At 44.3% G+C, this 26,337-nt stretch overlaps 1 protein-coding gene across 1 annotated transcript in view; it reads left to right on the forward strand.

Moving 5' to 3' along the window:
• The window catches only part of LOC118771150 (junctophilin-1-like), a 37,852-nt gene extending 11,967 nt beyond the window's left edge, over positions 1-25,885 (forward strand). Inside the window, exons 3-6 of the mRNA XM_036519045.1 lie at positions 15,081-15,199; positions 24,140-24,807; positions 25,259-25,355; positions 25,590-25,885. Of these exons, the coding sequence (XP_036374938.1) occupies positions 15,081-15,199; positions 24,140-24,807; positions 25,259-25,339 (868 nt within the window). The 3' untranslated portion in view covers positions 25,340-25,355; positions 25,590-25,885. The remainder of the gene's footprint in view (positions 1-15,080; positions 15,200-24,139; positions 24,808-25,258; positions 25,356-25,589) is intronic.
• The last annotated feature ends 452 nt before the right edge of the window (positions 25,886-26,337 follow it).

A 26,337-nucleotide genomic window follows, 5' to 3' on the forward strand; every position in this document is an offset into this window, starting at 1 on the left:
CTTCGCAAGGGGCTGGCGCGTGTCCTGCCGCGGTCGGGGTGTCCTGTGTGCCCCTTTGTTTGTCTGTGACTTTGTTAGATGCACTGTATGCTCTTATTTTGTTAGTGACCGTGGATAAAAGCATCTGCTACGCGACAAAGTGTAAATGTATACACTCAACGGCTCGCGACGTAGCATGAATGTTAATGATCACTCACGGAAAGCAGGGTTGCGGCCGGCGTGCGGCGTAGTCAAAGAGGCGTGTAGCTCTGAGCTCTCCGCTTTTTGCATGCTTTTCATCTTTTTTTAACTTCCTTTGAAGATCCGGCTGTTATGCAGCAAAGTTAGAAGTTCCCGGCAGGGATTTCAGGGAGCTGGGTATCATACTCCCACAGTTCCGCACGCAGCCCCCACTGCTGAAAGGAATGAGAGGGGAGTTTCTGGCTGGTGATCGCTGATTTAGGATGGGGAAAGAACGAGAGAGCAGTTTTTGGCACAGCGTTGGATTTTCTGCCACCTCTCGCCAGAGTGAGCAAAAATGAACAATGGGTGCCTGATGTAGAGACCAGAGGCTAATCTGTCCAAAAAGACAGCTCATCCAAGTGTCCCAGTCCGTGGGTGCGTGGTCCCTCTAGTTCTCCACAGATTCAGTTAGGGTCAGGGTTTGGTTGGATTTAGAGTTCAGGTTAGGGTTGGAGTTGGAGTTGGAGTGAGATTAGATTAATACCCAATACTGCCCAGTGCCCAATACTAATATTGACAGGTATAGTCATAAACCTAAGCCTATTGTGGAATGTGAAGATGCAGTGTTTGTGTGTGTTCGGGACTCTGTTTCAAAGGTTTATAAACCTAGAAAATGAGGTTAGTCAGTTAGGAAGCATGGGAATGTGTGTATACTGTGTGTGTGTGTGTGTGTGTGTGTGTGTGGCTTGACAGGCATCGGATGATTGATTAACCACTTCATTGATCAGCCAAACCCACCAGGTTATATCACTGAGAGGAGGGCTATGAGAAGGGGTGCAAGACCAGAGGGTTGTGTTTGTTTTACTTCATGATTTTTTAAATCTTTTTAATCATCATTTAAACCGTTTGATCGCTTGTACATATACCTGTTTAGCCAGTCTGAACCTGGTTTGCTTATTTGTAATAAGTATTGTAATAAGTATTTCTCAACGCTTCCATGACTCTATTTTTAGACAAAACCCTTTTTATGTGAGAAGCATCAGCTTCAGCAGATTCATCAGAAGTTGTCAATTATCAATTGATAAACTTTGGCAAGTGAGTATCATGATACTCACTGTGTTCAGGGTAATTTGTCTAGATCATAGTGGTGAGTTTGTGTCACATCTTCAGCTCATGATTTTGATCATTTTTCTCATAATTCAAATAAGTCTTAAAAAACTGACCCTTGGGATTTGAATTATTTTGAATTAGAAGGTCTGTGCTGAGAAATAGGGTCAGGGTTGGGACTGAGGTGAGGGTCAGGGTTAGGATTAGGGCTTCTGCTGAGAACACTTTGCCCGTGGACAGGATCACTCTGGACGAGTCCCTTTTTGGTCTTTTGATCTGGCCGTCTATAGCCACTTTCTTCTCAGTCTGACAGCTTCTGTGGAACCCCTGAGCGTGCTGTAAAACCCCCCCCCCCCCCCCACTTGTCCCGTTCCCCCAGCCCTCTCTAGTGCAACTTGTTGGATTTAAACCCAGCGTCCAGAACGAGAGAGGCAGGGCCCGCCCCCCTCAGCGTAGGCGGCGTTTTCGTGTGAAGCCGCCCCCAGGCTCCGGTGCGTGTCACCGCGGCTGTCTGACTAAATAAGGAGAGGTACGGGCTGGCTTATCGGCAGCAGGAAGGAGCACCGCCCCACAGCAGCTGATGCAGAAGCACCGTCATCTGCCCCAGCGCTCAGCCCGGTCGGGGACGTTGTTTATCACCTGCTGCCCCCCGCTGTGGGGTGCGCTCCACATTCCCTTCCCCCGCCACGCGTTTAAACGCGCCAATCCAGTGAAGGGGGGGGGGGGCAGGGAGGGGGGGCATGAGCTCAGAACGTGACACAGAGGACAGACAGATGGAGGCGTACATATGTATCCACGTGTGTAGAGTCATACGTGAAAAAAAAAAAAAACTGACGCATGCTATTAAATGGGTGACTGGGCAAAACAGCTACTGAGCTTTCAGCAGATGAGCCTTACAGGAGAGACGACGACATGACTTACTGAGATGGGAAGGCCTTGGCTTTCCACCGCTAAATTTATACGCTAATTACATCAAAGTCACTGACAACAAATGTAGCATTAATGGCGCAAGCGTAAAGACGTAAAAGTATGAATATCATTTTGTTGTTTTGTTTTGTTTTTTTCAACGCAGTGATTTGTGTTGAGGTTGAACATTAGAAGGCTGGTTTATTCCGCTGCAGAAGAAGTGTGAGGCCTTGAACCACAGACAGATATAATTCATCTTGTGTGGCATTCCTGGCTCTGTTGGAATATGAAATCTAAAATTAGATCAGCTGATGCAATTGCAGTGTCTGCTTACTACATATTGTTTTTAAATGGCTGATGACAACAACATGCAGGCCTGTCTGACCTATTAAGGAAACAAATATTAATTACTCAGTATCTTAGTCGGCTAGGTGGTGTCGCACTGCCTAATATTGTAATCCTCTGTTGTGTATTTGGCTATTATGGTGTTTTCCATCAAAAGGGAAGCAAAAAACTGCATAAACTGTAAAAACTGTAATAAAAAATGTAAAAGGGAAAGTGTGCATGATGACCTTCACTCAGTCAATCATCAATCAATCAGTTACTGTTTCTCATCAGGCATTTTTACACTGGCAGTTCCACAAAGCGCTGGGCAAGGCGGGTTCTCCAGAGGGAATCAAAAAACCTCGAAACCTAGAGGCAGCTGAGGAAAAAAATTCCCTGACCTCTGGAGGAGGCCTTTAAGAGAATCATGGGAAGCACCGTAAAAGGAAACAAACCGTGGAACAGACAGGCAGGAAGGATTGTGATGAAAATATCCATCACTTCACTGCAAATTACAGACAGCGAGATGGCCTCAGGGATGGCTATTGATTGGCTGTGGGCAGGCTATGGGTGGGGGCTGTGTAGAGCACTCCCATCCAGCAGTGGCCAGGTCAGTGATGTCAGGCGTTTTCCAGCCCTACAGTACCCACGCTTCCTATTCAATGATGCAGGGAGTTGCTGTCTGCCAATAGTACAGTACATCACACTGCTCTGTCTCTGAAGAAACACATTGGCTTTAATATAGTGTTGCCCAAAGCTAGATGGGTATTGTAGCCATGGTCATTGCACTTCCCCTGTATATTGCAAATAGCAAATCTTTCCTCTTTTGTGTCAGCAACTCCCAAAAAAGTGACTTGCCATAAGATGAAAGCACAGCTCGCATTGAATGAAGTAATATGATTATCGGTTATGCGCAGAGTTAAGAAACTATTTCTGAGCATAAGCAACAAAATGTGCAACATGCAATAGAATGCAACAAAGTGATGTTCCTTTTTGCAGTAAGGGTATTATGAAAAAAATGAAACGCCAGGGGATATGTTATACGCTCATACTTTGTAGGCATTAGTGTATTGTGGATGGAATGCTTGCAGTAGCTGTCTGATATGACAATTATCACATTCTTACAGGAAGTGTGACATTATGGCTCAGGAAGTAGATGTTACTACAAGGGAGGAGACAGTGGGGGGAATATGTAGATTTCCTCATTAAGAGTTGGGAACAGTTGCTCAGATGTTTATGAATGTGTTTTGTAATAATTTGGCGCATATTGTACGGCAATTCAGCCAATAATGATGTGCTGAATCAATGGTTCCAAATGAAGTTTTGGGAGAATTTTGAGACAATCCTCATGCAATTAACCAAACGTAGATGAACCAGTTCTATCAACTAACCTAAGAGTCTCAATTACCTCATGTAAGCTGTTCGTGGCGTCCCTCCTCTACTCCATTATCCCCTTTCTTTTCCTTGGTCATAATGTCCAAATGGGGGGTCGACAACCTGCACATGACCTGGTGCGCTCCCTTAATTGGACTCCAAGCCAAAGATCAGTATCCTTATACCCTAATCGACAGCAACCTCCAAATTCACCCACAGATACATTCACATTGTGTGGAATGTCATACAACATCTACTGAATTTCCATTGTTGTGCCATAGGAAATATGGCATGTACTTCTGCAGTAATGTCCATAGTCAGTCTAACCACAATGAATCATAACTTTCCAGAACTGAATTAATCAAGGTGTTCCATCTTTTCATACCCTTCATAACATTTTCACTTAATTTCAGCCACTGCCTACCGGAACAGTGTAACACCTGCTTGGGTGTGTAACTCAAAAGTTCAGAACAAAGTACACTGCAGTTACATTGAGTCTGTGTCTCAATATGGCTTCACGTCTGACAAAGTCATTAAGCTATATCTGACCCAGGGGTGTAATCACGCCCTAGCACATAAACTGACCCACGCCCAAGTCTGGCAGCGTTCTCTGACCTTTCAAAGGGACACTGTGTCTTCTGAGTGACCTTACTTCTAAGGACACCGTTTACCCCCTTTTCTCCTGTCCAAATACTAATGAGACCTCTCAGGAGAATATTCAGAACATGCCAGAAGACATGCAAAACTCCCTGGGAAACAGACCACCCAAAGAATGCCATCGGGTGAGAGACAGCTGCACCACAGTCACAGAGGAGTGGTCACAGAGATATAAAAAAACATATGTATGAGGGAAAGATAGACAAAAGATAATTGTTCTTCTTTGTGATTATAATGTGCTAGCTTTATTGATGTATTTTCAGTAGATATGGTTATCAATACAATCAAACTGTGACAGTTGTATTTGGTGTGATTGTAGTGGTGCTTTATTTGGCTTATTTGGAGTTGACCAAAGGGGTCAGACCTGGCAAGGGGACGATGTCGTTGACCTCCCATGTGGACATCATAAACAGGGAGAAAAGGGGGGAAATGGGGTGGAGGAGGGATGCATTGAACAGCTGACAGAGAGAGGAAGTGGTTAAGTGGGGTTTTCATAGTCATGGAGGGGACCAGCTTGGCTAGGATTGGTTAATTGCATAAATTCTTCTCCCGATTCCTTGTCCGGAACTTCAAAAGGTGCACCTTAGCAGCTCGGTAGTTAATGGATTTTGATACTGCCGTGACCTGTATCATGACAAATCGCCGCTAGATGGCTAATTGATCTTCATGTGGCTGTGCTGCGCATTATGAAACACATGTTGCTGAGAACGAGCGACACTTACTTGTGCAGCATGCCAATGGCATCAGGGTGAGATCAGGACACGCAGCACCATGAGCTTCACCGCTGACACCAGGACGGTGGGAAAAATGCTCTGTGCATGTAAATGAGTGTATGTATTTATGCGTTTGCACGTGTGTATGTGTGTGTGTCTGAAAGCAAGGAATTTTTAAATTTAAGGATTTAAGGAAAATTTGTGCCCTTATTCCACGTGGAAAAGCTGTATTGTGCAGCCCAAACCATGCCCACTTTTTCTGAAAAGAGGAACAGTTATTATTTCAAGGCTGATGAAATTCCAGCAGGCTTGAGTATCCCCTGCTATGTTTCTGGCTTGATTGGGGTTGGCATTAATAACACTGTGTCCGTGAGCAGGATCACTCCGGACGAGACCCCTTTTGAATTTTTGACGTGCCTGTCTGTAGCCACTGTCCTCTCAGCCTGACTGTGAAAAAAGAAATAAAGATGTAACATTTTTACTATTTTAAGAAGGTAAGATGTGATCGCTACAACAAACTAGGACAGGCTGAGAAGAAGACACTACTGTAGTACTACAGCTACTAGTACTGTTACTACTGCTGCTAATGCTAATGTATTCCAGTTATTACCAGTAATGCCACTGATGCTTACTACTAGTGAAAACTTGCTAGTAGTATTACTACTTTGTCTAGTACTTCTATTACAACTGTTACACCTACTATAACTACTATGTGTAATCTATTACCTATATTTCCTCTAGTACTAGTGTTACTGCCACCATTATTGCTTCTATTGCTATTTTACCAAATATTACCACTAGTAGTACTGCTATTGCCAAGTACTACTACTGCTAAGTACTGAGGCTGTTACTACTGTACTTAATCTGTTACCTGCATAACCCTTAGTACTACAGTTATCACAACCGCTACTACTAGCTATACTCTTAAAGCTGAAAGCAGTGTATGATGGGAGAGCTGGCGTCTTATGCTTTCAGTGGTAGGCAGGAGTAGGCTTATGTGTCAGGAGAGCACAACGATTAGCACTGTGTAGTTTCTGCCTCATACGGATGCCTGTACATGCTGTAGTGTGAACCATTTATTTTCTCTTGCATTTCTGTTTAATGAAAATCACTGGATTGGGAAAAAGATGTATTAGGCAGGATGGCTGGAAATAGGGCTGTAAATCATTCCTTTGCCTATCCTTTGAGGGGACAGAGCAATCAATTCTTCAATTCAATCAGTTCTTCAGTGTAGCAGTCTCTGAGTCACTGTGAAACAAAATAACATTTACTTTCTATTTTTATGAGTTCAGCATACAGTGTGTTACTAACCAGAGCTAAATAAATGATAGTGGTAAAATTAAAATGACATTAAGGCTTCCACCAGGCGCATGTTGTTTTGTCCTTTTTTTCAGCAATGCATCCTCTCGTTCCGTGCAGTAATGGACAGTAAACTCCAGTGGCCCTCATTAAGCGTCTCACCTCCATTTCCCCACAGGTTTCACGTGACGCCCTGAGGTCCATGAACTGACACTGTGCTGGCCTCTTTAAGCTCATTTTAGCCCCATTAATTGGAGGCTATGGAAGTGGAGTTCATTTCAAAATCCTATTAGCGGCATTGCCCTGCTGGCTGGAGGTTAAAGTAATGCACTGTAATTTACAACACTGTCATCTCTCCAAGCTCTCAATTGCCTCCAATCCGTAATTATTGGCTCTTAAAGAGCACATTGTACACACAACTGTGTACACGCATGTATACTGAGTGTGTGTGTGTGTATATATATATATATATATATATATATATATATATATATATAAATGCATGTCTGCACTTGTTAGCTTCCCATGACACATTGCTGTCTCTGAATGTATTTACACATCCACGTGTCTTTCTGTGCAGTTCAAATTAGCATACTGTAGCGTCTTTATGTAACAGAGCACCATGGGAAAAAAAGATGAATCAGAAAAGGTCAGGCACCATGCTGCTCATTCCTGTAGCCATGCTGTCCCCAGTCTCTCACTCCTAGCGGCACAAACGGTTCGCCGCATCAGCAAGCAGCAGCTGGGTGTTAACCCCGTCAAAGCCGTCGCCTGTCCTCCGCGTTTCAAAAGGGCCGCGGTCGTTATGGCTGTTAAACCAGCCAGCAGTCCTAATGAGACAAGACAAAGAGTTCATTTGAGCTGCAGCTTTGAGAAAGTCATCATTTTACGCTCCACCAGGAAGGCTTTGCTACATAGTCCAAGATTTGTGCACTTTCACATTTGCACAAATTCCACAGTTTCAACAAATAATTCATCTCACCCCCAATGGAGGTGTTATCATCGTGGTACCACTCTAGCAGTGACACGCTTGGTATTTCCCTCTGCTGACATGAATGTGTTAGCGAGATTTTCAGCGGTTTCAGAGCATTTCTCTATCTCTAGCATTTCGGACATTGTTGGCTGTGTAAAGATGAAGTAGGAAGGCTGTGGTCCGTACACTAGTGGATCTTCCTCCAGAGGAAGTGCTCAGACTTGGTCCTCAGAATTTTGGCCTTTCCTAGCTTTTAGCACTGGTTTCAACATGAGGCTTAGTCTCTGTGTTACTGGCTGCATTGGATCTGATTCTTATGCCTCTTGTTGCTCCTGTAATATTCATTGAATGCATCTTGTCATGATGGCCGTGGTCAAACAAACTATGATTATCATCATTGCTGGAGAGGAAAAGGTGCCTCTGGTTTACCAGTGAAGCCGTGGCATGCTCACAATAGCCTAGTGTATGCTAACATACAATGTAGTGCTGTAAATTAGTACACCTGGTTCCGTTTTTTTTTTAACGAGGTATCAGCTGAATGGAAGCCATTTTTGATGCTGTGGATCAAAGCGAGAGAAATCTGCACAGATTGTGCGTGGGAGCTGGTGTTTCAGTGCCCACGGCGCAGGTTTTGGACTGCTCCTGTTCCTCTGCCGTTTGACAAATTGACTGTGTGCGTGTATCACCACGGCTTCTCTTTGACGGCAGCCAGGAGAGAATTAACAGCAGCAGTTAACGTCTGAAGTAGAAGTTCATGGCGACCGTACTTTCTGGAAGAGCGTCAATCCTTTTTGCAGATTTGGAAAGTTCAGAGCACGTCCGCCTGATGGCAGATCTGGTTGTGTGTGTGCGTGCGTGCGTGTCTGTGTGTGTGTGTATGTGTGTATGTGTATGGGCAAGGGGCAGAAGGTGGACTTTCCCTTGTTAAAAAACCTGTGTGTGTGCCCATGTGTGTGGTTGTGTGCGTGCGTGCATGCGTGTGTGTGCGCGTGTGTGAGTGTGTGTGTGTGTGTGTGTGTGTGTGTGCATGTGTGTTTGCATGCATGCGTGTGCACGTGTGTGTGTGCATGAAAGAGGGGTAGAAGGTGGACGTGGCCCCTGAATTTGTGCAAGTCGTCTCCCTGTTACCAGGACACTCTCTCTCTGTCATGGGCAGATTCAGACACACAAGCGATAAGTTAAATCCTTCTCTCTCGCCGCAGGAAGTGTACTGTAGCTGAGCTGGTGGAGGGGGTCGGGCCTCAGGTTCCTGAAATCTTGCTTTCAGCGCGCAGCGGTAAACCCCCCTCCTGTTCCTCCCATTATCCGTGGAGGCTCGCCTAATCCCTACGCAGGCCAAGCCGCGCAGTGCCCTCCACCCTGCATACGGTAGTCAGTGGTCGAGCGTTGTCATGGCAATGTCATCTTGTCAGTCCTACAGTTTCCGCAGCAACCGAGAAGCCGCAGGTTAAACATCAGGACTTCTATCCCAACAGCTTGTGTTTCCTTTTTTAATGCTTGTGTCTGTTACATGACGCAGCTGTAACCAATTCAATCTGAGTGCATGCTAGGATTGGTTTATTTTTGTTGTAGTTTTTTTTCAATAAATATTTAAGGTTACATTAATCTGATCAAAGCCCATAATACTGCTTTACTAGAAATTAGTTTAGCTAGCTTTTTGCACAATAAAATGGTTTTGTAACATTTGCGTAAGGCTTTATGGGCCCAATTTTAAACATGGCACTGCAAGCAGAAGGAGGCACAAAGGCATTTTGCTGTGTTCAACATCATCTCATTGCAATTTTTCTGACAATATTACCAGCAGGAGAAGAACAGAAAACATGAAAGAATCAACAACACTCATAACATTTGTTGTGCCGGCTGCTTGAAGCTGAATCCAAAGCACATTGCACTTATATTGAATACAGCCTCCATTGTCATTGTTTTGGTCCTGCTGTAATTTAAGCAGGTTTTTATTCTCATTGTTCTCTGTTCAAGGTCTAAAGCTTGTGGTCAGTAGGTACCATCTGCTACTCATTGCCTCTCTCTGTAAGAGAATTAATCTACTGTCTGTTCAAACTAGCGTAAAACATTTCAGCGTTATTTCTTTGCAGAAAATGGGCCGTTTATAACGCACCGAAACCGATAAGTGTATGAAATACAAAGCGTGTGCATGCTAGTGTGTGTGTGTGTACGTGTATATGCGAGTGTGCATGTGTGTGTGTGTTATGTAATAGCCTCCTCTCTGCTATTGCAGTGTAGTCCAGTTTGTGAGGCAGACCCTGCCTGAGAGATGCGAGACACAGAAGTGTGTGGAGTGTATCAACAGAAGCTGAACAGTGCTTTGGCTTGTAAGGGTGTGACAATACATTGATTCATATCACTGCGTCAACAAAAAAACAAAGATACAGCTCTGTCAGTACTGCATCTGAGAATTGATCCGTACCATTATTTATTTATTCACTTTTATTCATATTTATTGCAGCAGTTCGGTGAAAACTAGAGCACTTGCGACAGTCCCAGTTATCTTTGAATGTTGAGTGTTATTTCAGTGGCATATATTGAAGTAATGTTTAGACACTCAAAATTTTTAATAAGCACACAATCATTTTAAGTTTGTAAGAATTGGTAGCTATATTCCGATATACTGTGTTGTTGCTTAGATGCTGCTATTGTATTGTGTCGCTGTTAAGCCAGAGGTTTACACCCCTCGCAGCTTGATTCCCGATGTCTGCGAAGGAACCCCTATGGATAACAGCAGTCACCTTACAGTGACATCAGTACGTCTTCCCAATGGCTTGCAGTGTACAAACAGAAGTACGTTTTTCATCTGCGACGTGATCATGTATCAACGTGTAAAAATAATGTCAAGTTTGCATCTTTAGGGACACGCTGCTACGTAAGATGAAGTTCTGAAAGACGTGGCTACTTGGCCGTGCTGTTCTCTCGCTCTTTAATACGAATGTAGGGTAATTCTGACTCATGTGGTGGGAAAGTGGAAGGTGTGGGTGAGCATGAATATGAATGTGAGCGATCGGGCTCAGCTCCGAGGGGGAATCTTGTGCCGTTTGCGTGAGTCAGTCACAGGTACACCGGCATCGGCGTGTTATTTCACTAGTTATGCAACTGAATTTGTCTGCCTTTCAGATATTGACTAGATTGTCGTTATGTTAATGCATAGGAAAGGAAGGTAAAATTTCACCACACTTTTACAATAGTGTGGTGAAAAAATAGTTTTTAATTGCCAAAGTTTGCAAGCATGGCATCTGCCTTTATCATTATATATTATATTATTATATTATATTATGTTACGTTATGTTATGTTATAATATATTTTATTATATTATTCTAAAGTTTGTAGTTTAGTTCATGGAACAGGAAACCATGTCCATGAATGTAGCAGATCCTTGCAGGTCCTTTCTAATAAAGAAACAGGTCACGTCTTTCATCTAATTATGGCCATGAACATGCTTTTAATATCTGATGCTTTGCAAGTGTTTGGGTGTGTCTTTCTAAAAAGCACACCTCTGTGTAAATCAGAAGATACGGTATTGTGAGACTGCCTCACTGTCCCCATAGCATATCATGGTGAATCAACCTGAAAAATACATTGGCAGGTTAGAACTGGCCATTACACAAGCATGGGTTTAGCACTGGGCCATAACATGAAGCATCTGCTGAAATTAAAGAAAGTTATTCGGATATCAAACAGCGTTATTGAGGGTCACTGATACAGCTTGTTTTTTGGATTGATTGACTCCTTGTCTGGCTTCTCGTGTATGGTGTGTGAGTGAAGAGAGCTTTAATAAACTTGAAGTTAGTTCTTCTGATCCCCTTCATCTAGCTGTTTGGTGGGCCTCTCACCATAGATTGTCACTGCCACTGCGCATAATGATCATGTGGCTCTTTCTGCTTCTCCCTGAATGCTTTCAGTGGTTGATTAGTTTCTGTTTTTATGTCCTAACCAATTACTGCAAACGACTGTTGCTGAATTAACACTTCATTGCCAGTTTCTGTTGTAACAACAGCATCATTAACAGTCATTCTTTCTCTATGACACTTATCTGCATGTTTGGTCACGCACCTTTGAAGTATTACTGGTTGAACAAGTTGAGCACAATCTTGTCTACAAGGAATTTGTTGGCCGTCAAACATGTGTTATCAAACCTGACCATGTTAGTAGTAGCCAGTGTCCCAGGCAATTACATAGTTCATATTTAACGTATTTAACACAGAGAAAGCAGCAGAAATGCTAGTAATTCTACAGTACTGCAGCATAATATCACAGTATAAGAAACAAAGCAAACCCTGGGGTAGCAATATGCCGCTGAATATCAATGCAGTATAATTAATTAGTTATGTTGTGTGCATGACTAATAATGAGGATTTATTTTCCTGAGCTCTGAGTAACACTAGTCATAGACAAGTTGCCCTAAATTAACTCAAACGGGAAAGAGTTTTAGCTCCAATCAAGATGTGTGCCGCAAAGCCGCTAGCTATGAGAAACGCTCACTGATGCCACATGATGAGTTTAACCGTATGTGTAATTTTTAACAATCATGTCACAGCTGTAATGACATTTGTATTTAAGGATGAACATCAGATTTCATTATGTAACGTATGAACCCATTTGGACCAGAGTGCTCCCTTAAGGTCACATCAGTGCTACTGAGCCTCCCTGTCTCACTCACGGTCAGCGTTTGACCGCTATTTCTGTGGTGACCCGGAACCCAGGAGAGCCATCCTTTCCACGTAAAACAGGGTCTCATGGTCAACACCTCTCTTGGACGTCCCGCACGGGACATGCTTCTGGGGATCAGGATCAGGATCGGGACCGGGGGGTGGAGGGTGGGGAAGGGGACGTAGAGTACCCGGACAGGGCCACGTCAGCATGTGCCACTGAGGTCCTCCAAATAGGCCGCTGCCCCCTGGGGCAGTCCCGCAAGCGTGTGGCTGGCTCAGACTGGCACTGGCAGCCCGAAAAGAGGCCGCACGCAGGGGGCCTGAAATTTAAGACCGCACTAATATTAGAGAGGTGCTCGGATGGCCCTGCAGTCTTAAATACTCTGAAGTCTCACAGAGGGACACACACACAAATAGACATTCGCACACTGGCACAGGCGCACACATTCGCGCATACACACACACACACACATACTCACGGAAGCGCACACACATGCATAAAATCAGTGCTGCCCCTGCAAAGAGAACATCCAGAATACAGATCAAGCTCACAGGAGAGAGAAATCCTTAATACCCCCTCCCCCCGACACACTCCGAAACAAGAAGATATACAATAAGATATATAATACTTCTTTGACTTTATTGCTATCATTTTTAATGCTAAAAGATTTGCGGTAGCCTTGTCAACTTACTGTTTTAAACCTCTTCTGTATTAAAATAGTAAGTATGCTCAAGTGTTTGGTAAAATATTTGCTTGGAGCATTAGGCTCAATGTTTTTATTATTTCCTGCACAGAATGAAATATTACTGTGCAGCAATGTGTCAGAGTGGTTAGACAAATTGTAAACAGAGTTGCAGGTTTGCATTAATGCAATAACCCTTAAGTAAAGTACTTTCACTGAAATTTGTTCTGTAGGTAGCAAGCTATGTGAACACATAAGCTGTGATCTAAGATTTATGTGTTTGATAACCAAATTAATGGTAGACAACGGAACTGACTGAAGGAGATCAGAAGCAGTATCAACAGGATGCGACTGCCTCACTGATTAAGGTATTATTATTAGCCTACCTTGCTGCTCACATTCTAGGGTGTGGTACACCAGCATATCTAAGGCTGCTTAGTTGGCCAGCAAAAACGTTTCGTTCGAGGTCATTACCATGCTAACATGAATCATCTGAATTAAATAAACAACTGAATGGTTGGAGTGTGTGTGTGTGTGTGTGTGTGTGTGCGTGTGTGTGCATGTCTGTGTTGAGAGTGTGACTGGAGTGCTTGCTATCATTTACATTCCTGACCCTATGAACTGCAGCATATCTCCTCCCCCTCCTTCCTGTCTCCATCCATCCAGTCTAGAAATGCCACTCATATCATCGGCACAGATATTCTATACATTTTGTATATTCACAAAGTAGTCATAATATTTCACATTGACAGCTCTGTAAGTGTTCTAATTTTGTAGCTTGTGATGAACATCCTTGAAGGGTTGTGGTCTGAAACAGAACATCCATGGCTAGGCTGACAGCAGATAGCACCACAAACCCCTGCTACCATCCAACTTCCAAGACAAAGAAAGAATGCAGGTGCCAAATATCTGGGGAAAAAGTATAATATCTGTGACAGAACTAAGGGGCTGGGTAGCCCTGCAGTCAAGCCAAGAGCTACTCAGGAGACTAGCTTGGTTTAGCCTCAGTTTCTCCCTGCAAGCATTTTATTGGACAAAAGAGCTACATGGAGGGCAATAGCATGTGAATTCTGTTATTATTTTCAGTTTCCGTTATTAGTTTCGGTTTTTTGAATTTACGGACACGGTTTTCTGAAGAACCCTGAGTGTACTTTAAACCAGAGAATTTTCTTGTTTTTGTCTTCCCCTCCCTCTTGCATTGTTGGTTCTACTGGAATGAGCTCTCTAAGATGAAAATGTCTAATGCTAATGTCGGCTAATACACGGATTCCCAATCCTGCTCCTGGGGGCCCCCTGCTCCGCACGTTTTCCATCTTTCCCTGCTCTACCTACCTGACTGAACTCATCAGTGGCACTTTTGATTAACTGAGCACACCTGATTCAATCAAGAGCGTGCACACTAATTTCAATCAGGTGTGTTTGGAGCAAGGATAGATAGAAGATATGCAGTACAGTGGGCCTCCAGGAGTAGAATTGAGAAACACTGGGCTAATACACCACGTACACCCCAACCATCAAAGCCACATGGGCCTCTGCCTGGCTCGAAGGCTCTACAGGGATTTAGGAACTAGGCCGCTGCCAGACCCTGCCTATGGGCTACCATGTCATGCTGGTGAACTCCCATGATTCTGTTCACATGTAAACCATCATTGCATAGCTAAGATCATGATTCTATGTTTGTTTTTTGGAAGGGGAAAGTATTGGGACATCTGGGTTTTTTTCTGCAGACGTGCTCTGCATTTGTCTCCGAACATCTTTCCTTGTTCTAAAAGTATATTGTGCTGCAGGCTTTCTAATGAAAATCTCTCTTTGCCAAATGTAATGGGATTAGAGAGATTATCTTTTCTGCATTTCACCGCATTTATTTCTTGGACTGATGCCTTTTTCTCCGAAATAACTTCTGACTTACATCTGCTCCTGTCTGAAGTCAACCAAGCACCCTAACAATAAGGCTCACATAGCATCCATAAAGTGTTTTATTTTTCCTTTTATTTGTCCATTTTTCCCTCCCTGTTGAATGTTCTTATGTTTTATTGTTACATGTCTGTGCATTTTATTTCCATGTGTAATAACAGACCAGGGATAGCTCTGTACAAGCATGGAGTAACATGGAGTGAAGCCGCATGCCGCACAGTAGCAATGAGGACAGGAAGCGTCCGCTATAAAATGTACATCCCCCCGTAACCGCAACCTAACAGGCTTTGGTTCCGCTTTGTCTAGAACCGCGCATGCCAGAGCCAAGGGAGACGCCGCCGACCAGGCCGCCAAGGCCGCCGTCCAGGACTCGGACGTTGCCAGGGCGGTGGCCAGGGAGCTGTCTCCAAGCTTTCACCAGCCAGGTAACCCTCGCCGGTCCTGCCAACCCTACCTGCCTCTTAGGTGTCTGCTGTTGTTTCTGATCTAAGTTGTCTGACTGAGCCTGCATTTACCATTGCAGGAAGGGGGATTATTTGAGTGGCTCTCCTCCTTGTCACTGGTGCCCCTCTCTCCTCTTGCTCACTCTAGTGTGTGCCAGAGGAGCTGTGACTCTAAACAGACTGGTTGCTCATAGATAATGTAGACAGTTGACTAGTTCTACACCACTCTGATGAGTAAACAGTCCTTAAAGAGTGGGGGGGAACATGTCATTAAGAAACACCTGGAGTGGTTCTGTGTGAATTCAAATAAAACACGGGGGAAGCACACTGGAAGGGAACAGCAAGTGATTATAATTGCACCTGGTAAGGTCCACCATATTGGCCCACTTTACGCATCAGCTTAGCACTTCTCCCAGGGTTCACTGCCAAATGCTTACCGCGTGTTGAAGTTAGCTTCCAGCTGTAATTACATAGACATTGGAAGAGATAAGTGGTCAGGTACTGATCATCAGGCACGGGAGACTTTGGCTTCATAAACAGCAGAGTATGTTTTTGGATTGGCTCATTTTGATCGGTTCATGAACCCTCTCTCCCATTTTAATTCTAATTCTCCCATTAGAGCTGATTGTTGTTGAGAGAACGGCCCAGGTTTCCCTTTAAGGTGCAGGTGCAGCCTATCAGGTGCAGCCCATTCACAATTCCACAGTGAACGTTACACCGTGTGACACAGAGCAACTCTACCCCTATCTTCTGGCCTCAGGCCCAGACATAATCCCCAGTTAAACTCACCTGCTGTTGGCCAATGGAAAATGCCCCTGCACGTGAGGGGATTCTCTCTGGGGACACACAATAAGCCCCATCCAGACAAAAGCACGGAGATTAGCGCTGCTGCTCCAGACAAAGCCTTCCGGGATCTGAGTGGTCAGCCAGGGGCCTTCCTGTCAGTCAGAGAGACTCCGCCTTCCAGGATCAACATAGATATTATAACAGTGGAGATGGGACTTCCTGTGCCTCACGCTGAGTCACTGAGCCTAAAGAGTTCCCCCTGCAGGCAGTTGTTCTTGAATACCCATCAGGTGCAAGGTTGTTATGTCTTTGCTTGTGATCCCAATCACTAAGGGTTGACTTGTTGTGGTAGCAAGTCATTCACAACCAGTAATTAAAAACATTCAAAGAGAGCTGACATCACTGGGAATTCTGGGTAATGCACAGAACTGTTTGTCACTGGATTGAATACAGAATGTGGGACCTCACTGGTGAGCTCTGATACTGACTTCATTCTGTAGCCTCTGTGCTGTCATTGTCATAATATCAGTTATTGTACATACGCTCTCTGGTACAGCTTAGTGCCTCACTTTGGTTCTGGACCATACAAATTTAAATTTATTTCAGGACAGGTATAAAGTGGTTATGGGTATGAATGAGCATTCCTATCCACTTTTTTTTGCAGGGATTCCTATCTCATCACTTAAAAACACCAAGAATGATGTAGAATTACTTGCATATGTATCAATATGTGGTCCGGACATGGTGACAGTTTCATCATCTAGAAACTGAGGAAAACGCAAGCCTTGCTGTTTCTGCTCTGACAGGATTTGTGAGTGTCATCTCTACTTTCATTCTAGTTTCACTTCAGTTTTAAAGAATGATTTCCTCACCATCCCCAAACCAAATGGGCTAATTTATTAGGACTTTTTCACTCTCTGAGTGGTCAGATTTATTTCCGAAAAAGTAAGTTTTTACTTGTGCTCACTCTTATGAAGGCTCTGATTGTCAACATGACTGGCTTGTTTTTTAATTACTGCATGTGTTAGAGCAATCTGTCGATGGACACCAGTCTTACCCAGCTCAAAGTCCTAAAGCCATGGAGCAATTTTGCATAAATTACTTAATATAAACAATTTCCCATTTCCAAATTGCACACCCCCACCCCCATAACCTCCACCCTCACTGTGTGCTTGGGAAAAGATTATATTTATGTTAAATGATACTTCTCTCCTTTCTCAAATGAAAAAAAACGGCAAGCAGGTTGTGATATAGGTAGATGGTGAGTCAGCGGGGGGGCTAGGGGAAGGGGGGCAGGAGGTGTGTTAAGCACCTCCCACATGTTGTGTGGGTAGTGCTTAACCTGCACCACTTCATAACATGCAGAGTGTAAGCTGCGTAATTCATTTTGGATGTGCATAATAATTATTAAAAAAAAAAAAACAAATTAACACAGCCGTGCCATGATTTGCATATCTGAAAACTGGAGCAGCGACTTGAGAATCACTGTGATCCAGTTTTTAAAGAAAGATAGATGCTTATCTGGGGAACCGCTGTTGTGGGTGAGCAGCAAGTGAACAGGCACTGTGTTGGTCTTCTGTCTACAGATGCTAATTGTAATGGTTGGTCCGGTTCTGACTCATTGGTGCTTCCTAGTCTCTAAACTTGTTTTCTGTCGACATCTGTTTTTCAATTAAAAAATCCCATACTGGTCCAGATTTTTCTTCCCAAAATATACATGTTCAAAATACAAATTGCCCTGTATCCACAAGACAAGTGACAATCGCTAACGCTAATCCTGAGTGGTGAAAGGTGTTCCTGTTAGCCGAATTGACCACAGTCTGTAGAGTGACGGAGTGCACATTCAGCAGCTGCAGTGTCTAGTTAGCATAGCTGTTGGGAAATTATGAAGCCTACCTGCAGTGACCATGGTGAAACAAACGGATAGAAAACTGGGCAGGTATCCAAGGGATTAAGAAGGAGTGATCATACCAAATTTTGGGTCATGGCAGTTTATGAAGCAGAGGCATCAAGCAATTATAGTGTTGCTGAAAAAAAATACGGTGTCATAGAAAATAATGTGAGAAAAGATGGTGTGGGGAAAAAAGGGAGCCTTTTTAATGCTAACTCTCAGAGGAAGTCATTTAGGAGTCCCAAATGTGGTAGGTTTTAAGAGATAACAAGAGAGACAAGAGAGTTATTGAATTTGTAACGCGGAGGTGGAACGAGGCCATACAAATTACTGGTGTGATAGTGTTCAAACCTTGTCATTGGATTAAAAACAGACTGCTGAGAACTTCTCTTGTGAGTAATTAAGCTTTTGGTTTTTTCGTAGCTGAATTAATCTTTGTTTTGATCAAGTGCACTTTTGTCATTTTGTGAGAGTGCAGAAACACTGTGTCCTGCAGTTTTATGCAGGTAGGATTTGAAAAGAGCGGAACAGCCCTGAAATGAATATTGTGAGAAAATGTAATGTTAGACAGCTACCATTGAGAAGTGTGTCATGACCCACAATGGTGTGTCTGTGGAGGAAGCTGGGCTTCCAGGAACAGAGGGGGGGGGGATTCTGAAAGCCCTGTATTTAAGACTGAAACTGGAGCTCAGAACACTCTGCAGACTATCCGATGGCATTTGAGTCTCACCAAGGACAAAAAAGGGCATATAATTTCATAATACATAAGCTCTGAACGTGTAAAGCAGTGTTTGAGTTGTGTAGGTTTTGTAATAATAATGACTATTCAGTTTTCATTCAGTGTGCTGAACCTTGTTTCGTCATATCATTCATTTCCTATACAATGTACAACAGCCTTGCCATATAACCAGACTTGCAGGATCTTGACACTTAATTTTGAAATACCTCTGTAAGTCCAATAATATCAGTCATAGTGCAAACAAGTCATTGAGGTCGCAGTGACAAATTACTCATTTGCATGTTTGGAAAAAAATCAATTCCTGGATTGTTTGCATGTCGTTTGTGGACACAAATGTTCTATATATATTTCCTTTTGCAAACACAGGAGTACAGTCAGTAATCAGATCTTTGTGATTATTTAAGAGAACATCAAAAAGTATAGAGAGAAGTAGAGAGGGAGGTATAAGTTATTCACATGTCTGAAACTCCCCGGATCCAAACGTACAGCTGTCAGGTCTAGAGTCCAGAGCTTCTACACCATACTGACCCTATCATGTGCTGTCAATGGTTCAGTAATTGTAAGCAGTCATAATGTTTGGTTTTGGACTGTTAAAAGTTGTCTGTTTCATTTTGGGAACCCAAGTGGCTCGGTCCACAAGGCACTGGCCTCGAGCGCGTGCTAGGTCCTACAGCCTGAGTTCAATCTCAGCCCTGTTATTGGCCACCAGTGACCTGGAGCCCACAGCAGCAGAACAAACTGGCTTCATAAACCTGGCTTCATTTCATCACCTCAGTCATACCCACCCCCCTGAATTCCACCATGTGGGTGGGTATGTGGGTAGGACATCCTTGTCTCACCCTGATATTTCTCACTCACCTGCTTGGATGATGTCTGTGGAGAAGCACCTCTGCTCCACTTTGCTGTGGTGCACTGTGGGACTTGTAGTGTGAAAAAATAGCCTTTTGCTGGGTATATCAGCTGCATGGGTCTTGCCTCAGCACTCCTACACAACTGCAGAGGTTGTCACACGGAGACAAGCTTAATGTGCAATTCGTAATTTAAAAAAGGGCTGCATAAAGGAAAAAAGATTAAGAAAATAAGGTTCATTTCATTATTGGGGTCAGTAATTCACAGCAAATAGAAACTCTATTCATTATAGGGTTCATGAACCCTCATTCTCCCATTTTTGCCTTTTAGGGAGGGATATTCCAGGAACAGTACACACTCACACATGCTACTTTTTGAATGATAGAAACCATGGAAGCTCTTTTAGAAGCTCTATCTTTTGAGTGTCAGACCAGTGAAGACACAGCTTGTTTACTTGTGTTGTGGAAAAAGTAAGTACTGTGTACCAACCTCCTGACCCTCTGCTAATCCATAGCCTTAAACAAACTAAAACATTGTCACTCTCTAAAGTTACTGAAAGTCTGTGCACTTACTGCTACATTTTCAATTTTTAAACAGATTCAATTGCATTTTTCCACAAAATGCTGCGAAAAACATATTCCAGTAATTGAGTTTATAGAGTAAATAGAGACCATGGAGTTGCTTTTAATAAATTCTCAGTGCTTTCCTGTTTTATCGATTTATCTGGTGCAACATTTCAGTCAAACCAAAAAATAACCAAAAGTGTGGAGTCATCCCTTCAAACAAGATCTCAACATGTGTTCCTCACACTGTGCATTGGCCCTGTGAGTCATTAGACTCGTGTGACCGGGCAGCGCTGGTGAAGGAGCGAGGCTCGATGGCAGAAAGTTGCAGGCTCGGTTACGAATTGGGCCACTGCCACGGTGCCCCTGAGCAAGGAGGCACTTTACCCAGACTGCCTCGGTCAGCAGTCAGCTGTATAAATGGCTCACGTATGTGTGTAAACATTTCAGCTGTGGAATTCACCCTGGATGAAGGCATCTGCTGGATAAATAAATTATCGTTAAAATACGACCGGGGCTTCCCAAGGGGGGAAGTCATTCAGTCAGACCTTTGCGATATCAGTGAGGGCCCCGAAGGCCTGGCGTGGCACTGCAAATGACACCCTTCGAAGCAAAGTGTATTTTTTTTCCAAATGAAAAGATCAAACCGCAAACTTTAAGCATGTTAATTATTTTGCGCGTCACACCCAAGGAGCCCCACGCCACATTTTATTGGACAACAGTGTCTGAGTTGTGTGTGTCCCTACCGAGGGCTGGAAGGGGGGGGGGCAGAGCTGAAATCTCTCCCAGACAGGAACTAGCTCTCAATGTGGCCGTTTGGAGAGGGCGGGGGGGGGGGGGTGCAGGGGGTTGAATACCTTCGCTCAGGGTCTGGGTCGCCTGTGAGCAGCTGTCCATTCCATCAACAAGCTGTCCGCGCTGGTCCCTTCCACCTCCCCTACTTTTAAACCTGAAACTCAATTTTTTTTTTCTAAACTCTGTTTCATATCTTGCACTCTGGCCGTTTTTTGTCTTATTTACTTTAAGCATGTTCTTATATATTTGTGATTTACTTAAATGTCCCCACCTGTTGGGAACCATCCTGAAATGTAAGAAAAAGAAGGAGCACGCCCTGTGCATTCATGACACCTGCAAATTAAGTTATCGGCCAATGATAAATTTCTCCTTACCTCTCAAAGTTATCCTTTCAATCCAATCACAGCACATTTTGTACTAAACTATACATGCACAAATTAAGGTATTCAGCCGAACGTTGTGAGATAGGCCGTCACTCATCTTAACCAAAAAAGAAAAAAAAACACCTTTTTTGTGATTGGCCATTGCTTTTGGGGTTTTCATTTTCAGAAATTCCCATGACACAAGAGAATCAGAGAGTGCATATGCAGGTCAAGATTAAACTGGGACAATGCAGTAGATGAAAGGCGAATGTAGACAACGCTCCATCCAGTCGGTATCGTCTCCACTATAGCTGGTAGCCGCAAGGCTGCGCTTTTCAGGTTGTGAGGGTGCACCGTGTTTTCAGAGGCAGTGCAGTGGCTCAAGTGGCTTTTCTGAAGCCTTAAGAGAATTAGACTGCAACGCAACAGCACCGCTGCAGGAGGTGCATCGCGTAAACGCTGTGAGCAGGTGCCGGATTTGACCCTCTCCCCTTGGCCCGTGCCTGTGGACTTTAAAATGGCTTCACCCCTATTAAATCGCCCCAGAAGCTCCCTGTGGTGTTTGGTTTAATTCTGGTGTAGTTTAAGTAGGTCCTAGATTATGGGCATCTGATCCCAATCATAAAAAGGACATCAACATTATCCATATCAATAATAGTAATAATCTGTCAATAACAATGTTTTTATTTATCTACTCTCTATGAATACATATAGATTGTGTGTGTGTGCATTTTTGTGTGCGTGTGTGACCATATATGGTCATGTATCCAAATGTTTTGTTGCTTTGTTCTGTACAATACCTTGAGTAACCTTTATTTTACCACAAAAGCACACTTTTCAGATTTTCATTAGGTGTTTCAATAACTGATTCTAGAGCCATTCACGGCAGACTCACTGTGAGCACTGCATTGCGCTTACATTTAGCATGCATGCAGCTCCTGCTGTTGAAGAAACAGGTCTTAGTGTAGGTGCATGAGGCCAAGAGGTACTGAGAGTTTGTGATCCATTAGTTTTGGCTGATTAGTTGGAGAGCACGCTCAGATAAGATGGATTATCTGGAGTGTAATGGTAGGGACTGAAATTCGTGGTGCATGTCAGCACGCTTTAAGCCTGGATCAGGATGTGCTCAAGTAATCCAATTACTAGCAGGGCTAGACATGACAGCTAAGAGTTCCTGGTAAAAGTGAATATCATCTTTCTGTTTTCTTAAACACAGACGTGTCTGATATAAAAAAAAAACAACCCTGGGCTCGATTCTGGTGGTGGGAAAATGTGCCGGGGGCGGTAAAGGCACCGGTGCAGTTCGCGGCCATTTCACGTCAGCGCAATTGCCAAAAATACCAGCAGCGCGGAGATTGCAATTTTTGTCCCACCAGCGCTACCCCTCTGCTCAGTCTAGGAGGGCAACAGGTGGTAATCAAGCTATGTAGTGCATGGTTATGAGTATTCCTGCCGCAGTTGTTTTTTGGACAGACCCCAGCTGGTATTATTTGCCCCTACATTTTGGTGACCTGACAGTTAGCGGAAAGCCCAACGACCACCTCTATCGTTTGACATAGTGCATTTGATTAAAATATTTAACTAAACACTATTGCCAGCCCCACCTGTTGCTTCTTTTGGAATGTACACTAGATTGCATTGTCACAATACTACAACCACGCGGGCTTTAACGTTTGTGAAAGTTGGGCCTCTTGTACTGTCTTTGTGGTTTATGAACGCCTTCATCAGCCTCATTAAGTCCAGGGGCTGTGTGATTGACATTCAGTCAGCCAGTCATTCAAAGTATACATGAGGTCATTTAAACAACACATTCTTCAACAACATGACTCATGTCATTACATGTGTGATGAGGTCTGTCTCTTCCTACAGCCCGTGTATGAGGTCCTCACCTAGGTGTCTGATGAAAAATAATCTAGGTGTCTGATGAAAGCCTGATGAAAAATAAAACAGAATAGGAATAAGTAAGGAGTGGCTCAGTAGATAAAGCCAAACACATGTATATTATAAAACATTTGTTTACTCCACTGATGTTACGCAATGCTCTCAATCCATTACCTTTTATATGTTTGATGTAATCAGTTACAAACAAAGAAATCTCTTTCTGTGTGATCCTTCCATTGAAAAGGAAAGCAATTTTGTTAATTTGTATTTGGTTGAAATAGGGCAGGATGTCAGAGGCGGTACGAGGGACACGTCAGAGGTTGCGCGTGGATTGAATTAATTCAGCTGGGTTTTACTCTGCGGTACGGAAGGATTTATCTGAGTGCAGTCTGATCGCAAAAAAAAAAAAGCCCAAAGACATAATTCTAAAGCTTTCTGACCTCGTTTCTGTTCACTGAAATCCAGTATCCACTTTTTCTGCACTGCCTCTGAATGTATCTGCTCCCTTTTGTAACCTCAATGAAGATCACAAAGATGCTAGGATACCCAGAAACGCCCCCAGAACCAGAGCACTGCAGATGTGGTTTTGATCAGGAGGGTTATTCGTTTTGAATTATGGTCACCAGTAGTGGACAATCTGTAGACGCTTCTGACAGTTGTATTCCTGAATGTTATTAGCAAAGGGAACATTCTGGAAGCTAACCATTCTGGTTGAATATAAAGCTGTATTTCACATTTGCCATGATGGCATCTGTATTGGAATACTGGTTATAATGGCCTCTCTCCTTTGTACAGTCTATTTGTCTGGGATATCTGAACTGAATATTTTTAAAGAGTAATGCTAATGTCTCACTAGCAGTGTAGGTTTTTCTTTCTTTATTTTAACAATGTAATGTTATATGTACTAACCTTGTACGTCACTCTAAATAAGAGCGTGTACTTGATGTCAACAATGTAAATGTATTGTTAAATGTATTTGTCTTGTATGTCACTCTGAATAACAGGGTCTACTAATTGACAAAATTTAAATGCAAATGTAACTTTTTTTTTTTTCAGGACCTGATTATGTCAAACAGAGGTTGAGTGAGCCCATGGAGATTAAGGAAGTCCCAGAAGAAAACAAGAAAGAAAAATCTCCTTCAGGAAGCCCTCATTTCTACCGGAAAGGCACAACCCCCACCCAGACCCCCACCCACAGCCCCGGTCCCACCCCCCCACCCTCCCCCCACGCCGGCAAGAAGCACCAACACAACAGCATCCCCGCCGCCAAGCCGGTCAGGGAGAACAGACCCCCCGTCACGCAGTACCCACCACCCAGCATCACCAAGGTGCCCTCAAGGACATCCATCAAACAGGAAGTGGCCCCGCCCAGGCTGTCCAAGAAGGCGGAGCCAGCGGCCAACACGGTCAGCCCGGGCAACGGGCAGGTGCACACCCAGTACCACAGCTACTATGTGATGGCGGATGTGAAGATCCCGCCGGGGCACGAGGAGGAGGAGGAGGAGGAGCTGACCGTGGCCCCGTCCGCCCTGACCAAGGCCCTCCCCCCTCCGCCGGCCAGAGCCTTCCGGGCACCCACCCCGAAGCCCATTGTGCCGAAGCCGGCGGCCAAAGAGAGCAGGCCCGAGCCGAAGCTGAAGAAGCAGGAGTCACTGAAGCCAAAGAGCCTTGCCGAGACCAAGCGCGCCAGCGCGGAGGTCTGCGAGACGGTCGAGGAAGAATCCGTGAGTCGGCTTGGGTGGGGGGCTCGCACCGCGACAGAGACAGAGCGAACCGGTTTTAAAATGAATGAAAGAAACTCACACTTAATATGCAGGCGTCAATACTGCAATGACGCCTGCGTATTAAGAATGGGTGTCTTTCTTGGCAATGTTCTGCTTGGCACAGCCTTGCTGCGGTAGTCTTCATATTAAGAGTGAGTTTCTTTGTTGGTAATGTAATGCTTGGGTCAGTCTGACTGCAGTAAGACCTGTGTTTTAAGAGTGAGTTTCTTTTTTGGTAATGTTGTGCTAGGCACAGTCTTACTACAGTGAGGCCTGTGTATTAAGAGCGAGTTTCCTTCACTCCTGTTTAAAGGAGCTTTCTGTGTTTCATGGTTAGCCCAGTGTTGGTCCTGTGACTCTGAACCAGGCAGAAGTCTCTCCTGAAATGTTCCTATCTTTGCTTACTTCGCAGGGTCCCAACTCCATATTGGTTGCCCTGGTGATGCTCCTCAATATCGGTTTAGCCATTATTTTTGTACACTTCCTGACCTGATAGCACCACAACTCAGGTAAGCACTGTTCACTCATTCATTTATTCTGAGGGTGTTTTTGTATCAATACCATAACTGCATAGCCAGTCTTGTGCTGATGTTAATCTGTCTCTTTTTATGTTTGTTTAAAAAGAAAATATAGAAATGCCCTCATGTATTTGTATGCATTTACATTAAGCTATGCCTGAATGTGATTCAACATAATTGTGTAGCTAACCTCCTAACTGTGTTTTGACCCCTTTGACCCTTCAGTGAAGTCATGAAAACTAGTGGCGTAGGCCCTAATTCTCTGCAAGTCGTGTCAACGGCCTTAACAAAATGGTGCCGGTCAGTCTGAGACTCAGGCTAACGGAGGACTGGAAATAGAATGACACCCAGGAGAGAGAGAGAGACAGACGAGACGCGGAACATTCGGTGTGGGGCGAGACGGGGTTTTGGGGGGTGGGGGGGCTCCCCGACGTCCTCCGCCCGTGATTTGTGACTCGTCCTTTAGGTCCCACGAAAGCCAAAGCGGGCGGTCGTTTGGGAGCGCAGAGAAGTTAAAAAAGTACAGAGCGAGAAATCTGCTGATGGAAGCCCTGAGCGCTAAAGTGCACGGCTGCTCCATCTGCCCCGGGGGGGGGTGGGGTGTGTGTGTGGGGGGGCAGAGGGGTAGCGCTTAATGGGAAATGTACGGAGATGCACTTTTAGATGACGGAGGTGAACAGCTGCCTTACTGTTTTACCGTCTGACGTTTTAGTGGGGAGAGGTGGGGGGATGGAGGGGTATCGGCTAGCAGAGGGCTCCTGCCATGGCGGAAAGTGTGTTTGGGCGTTTGGGCGCCCCCTCCCCCCCCCCCCCTCCCCACTCGCTGCTCACCGGGAGAAACCCGTACACATTTAGGAGCGTCACTCCCCTGCCATACTCCGTCACCAAATCTAACGTCTCCTACCTGGGGTGGGGGTGGGATGTTGGGGGTGGGGGTACTGATGTGATGAGCTTGTGCATGGTACTGTTTTAA

The sequence above is a fragment of the Megalops cyprinoides genome, chromosome 24 (assembly GCF_013368585.1).
Source record: "Megalops cyprinoides isolate fMegCyp1 chromosome 24, fMegCyp1.pri, whole genome shotgun sequence".
Classification (NCBI taxonomy): domain Eukaryota; kingdom Metazoa; phylum Chordata; class Actinopteri; order Elopiformes; family Megalopidae; genus Megalops; species Megalops cyprinoides.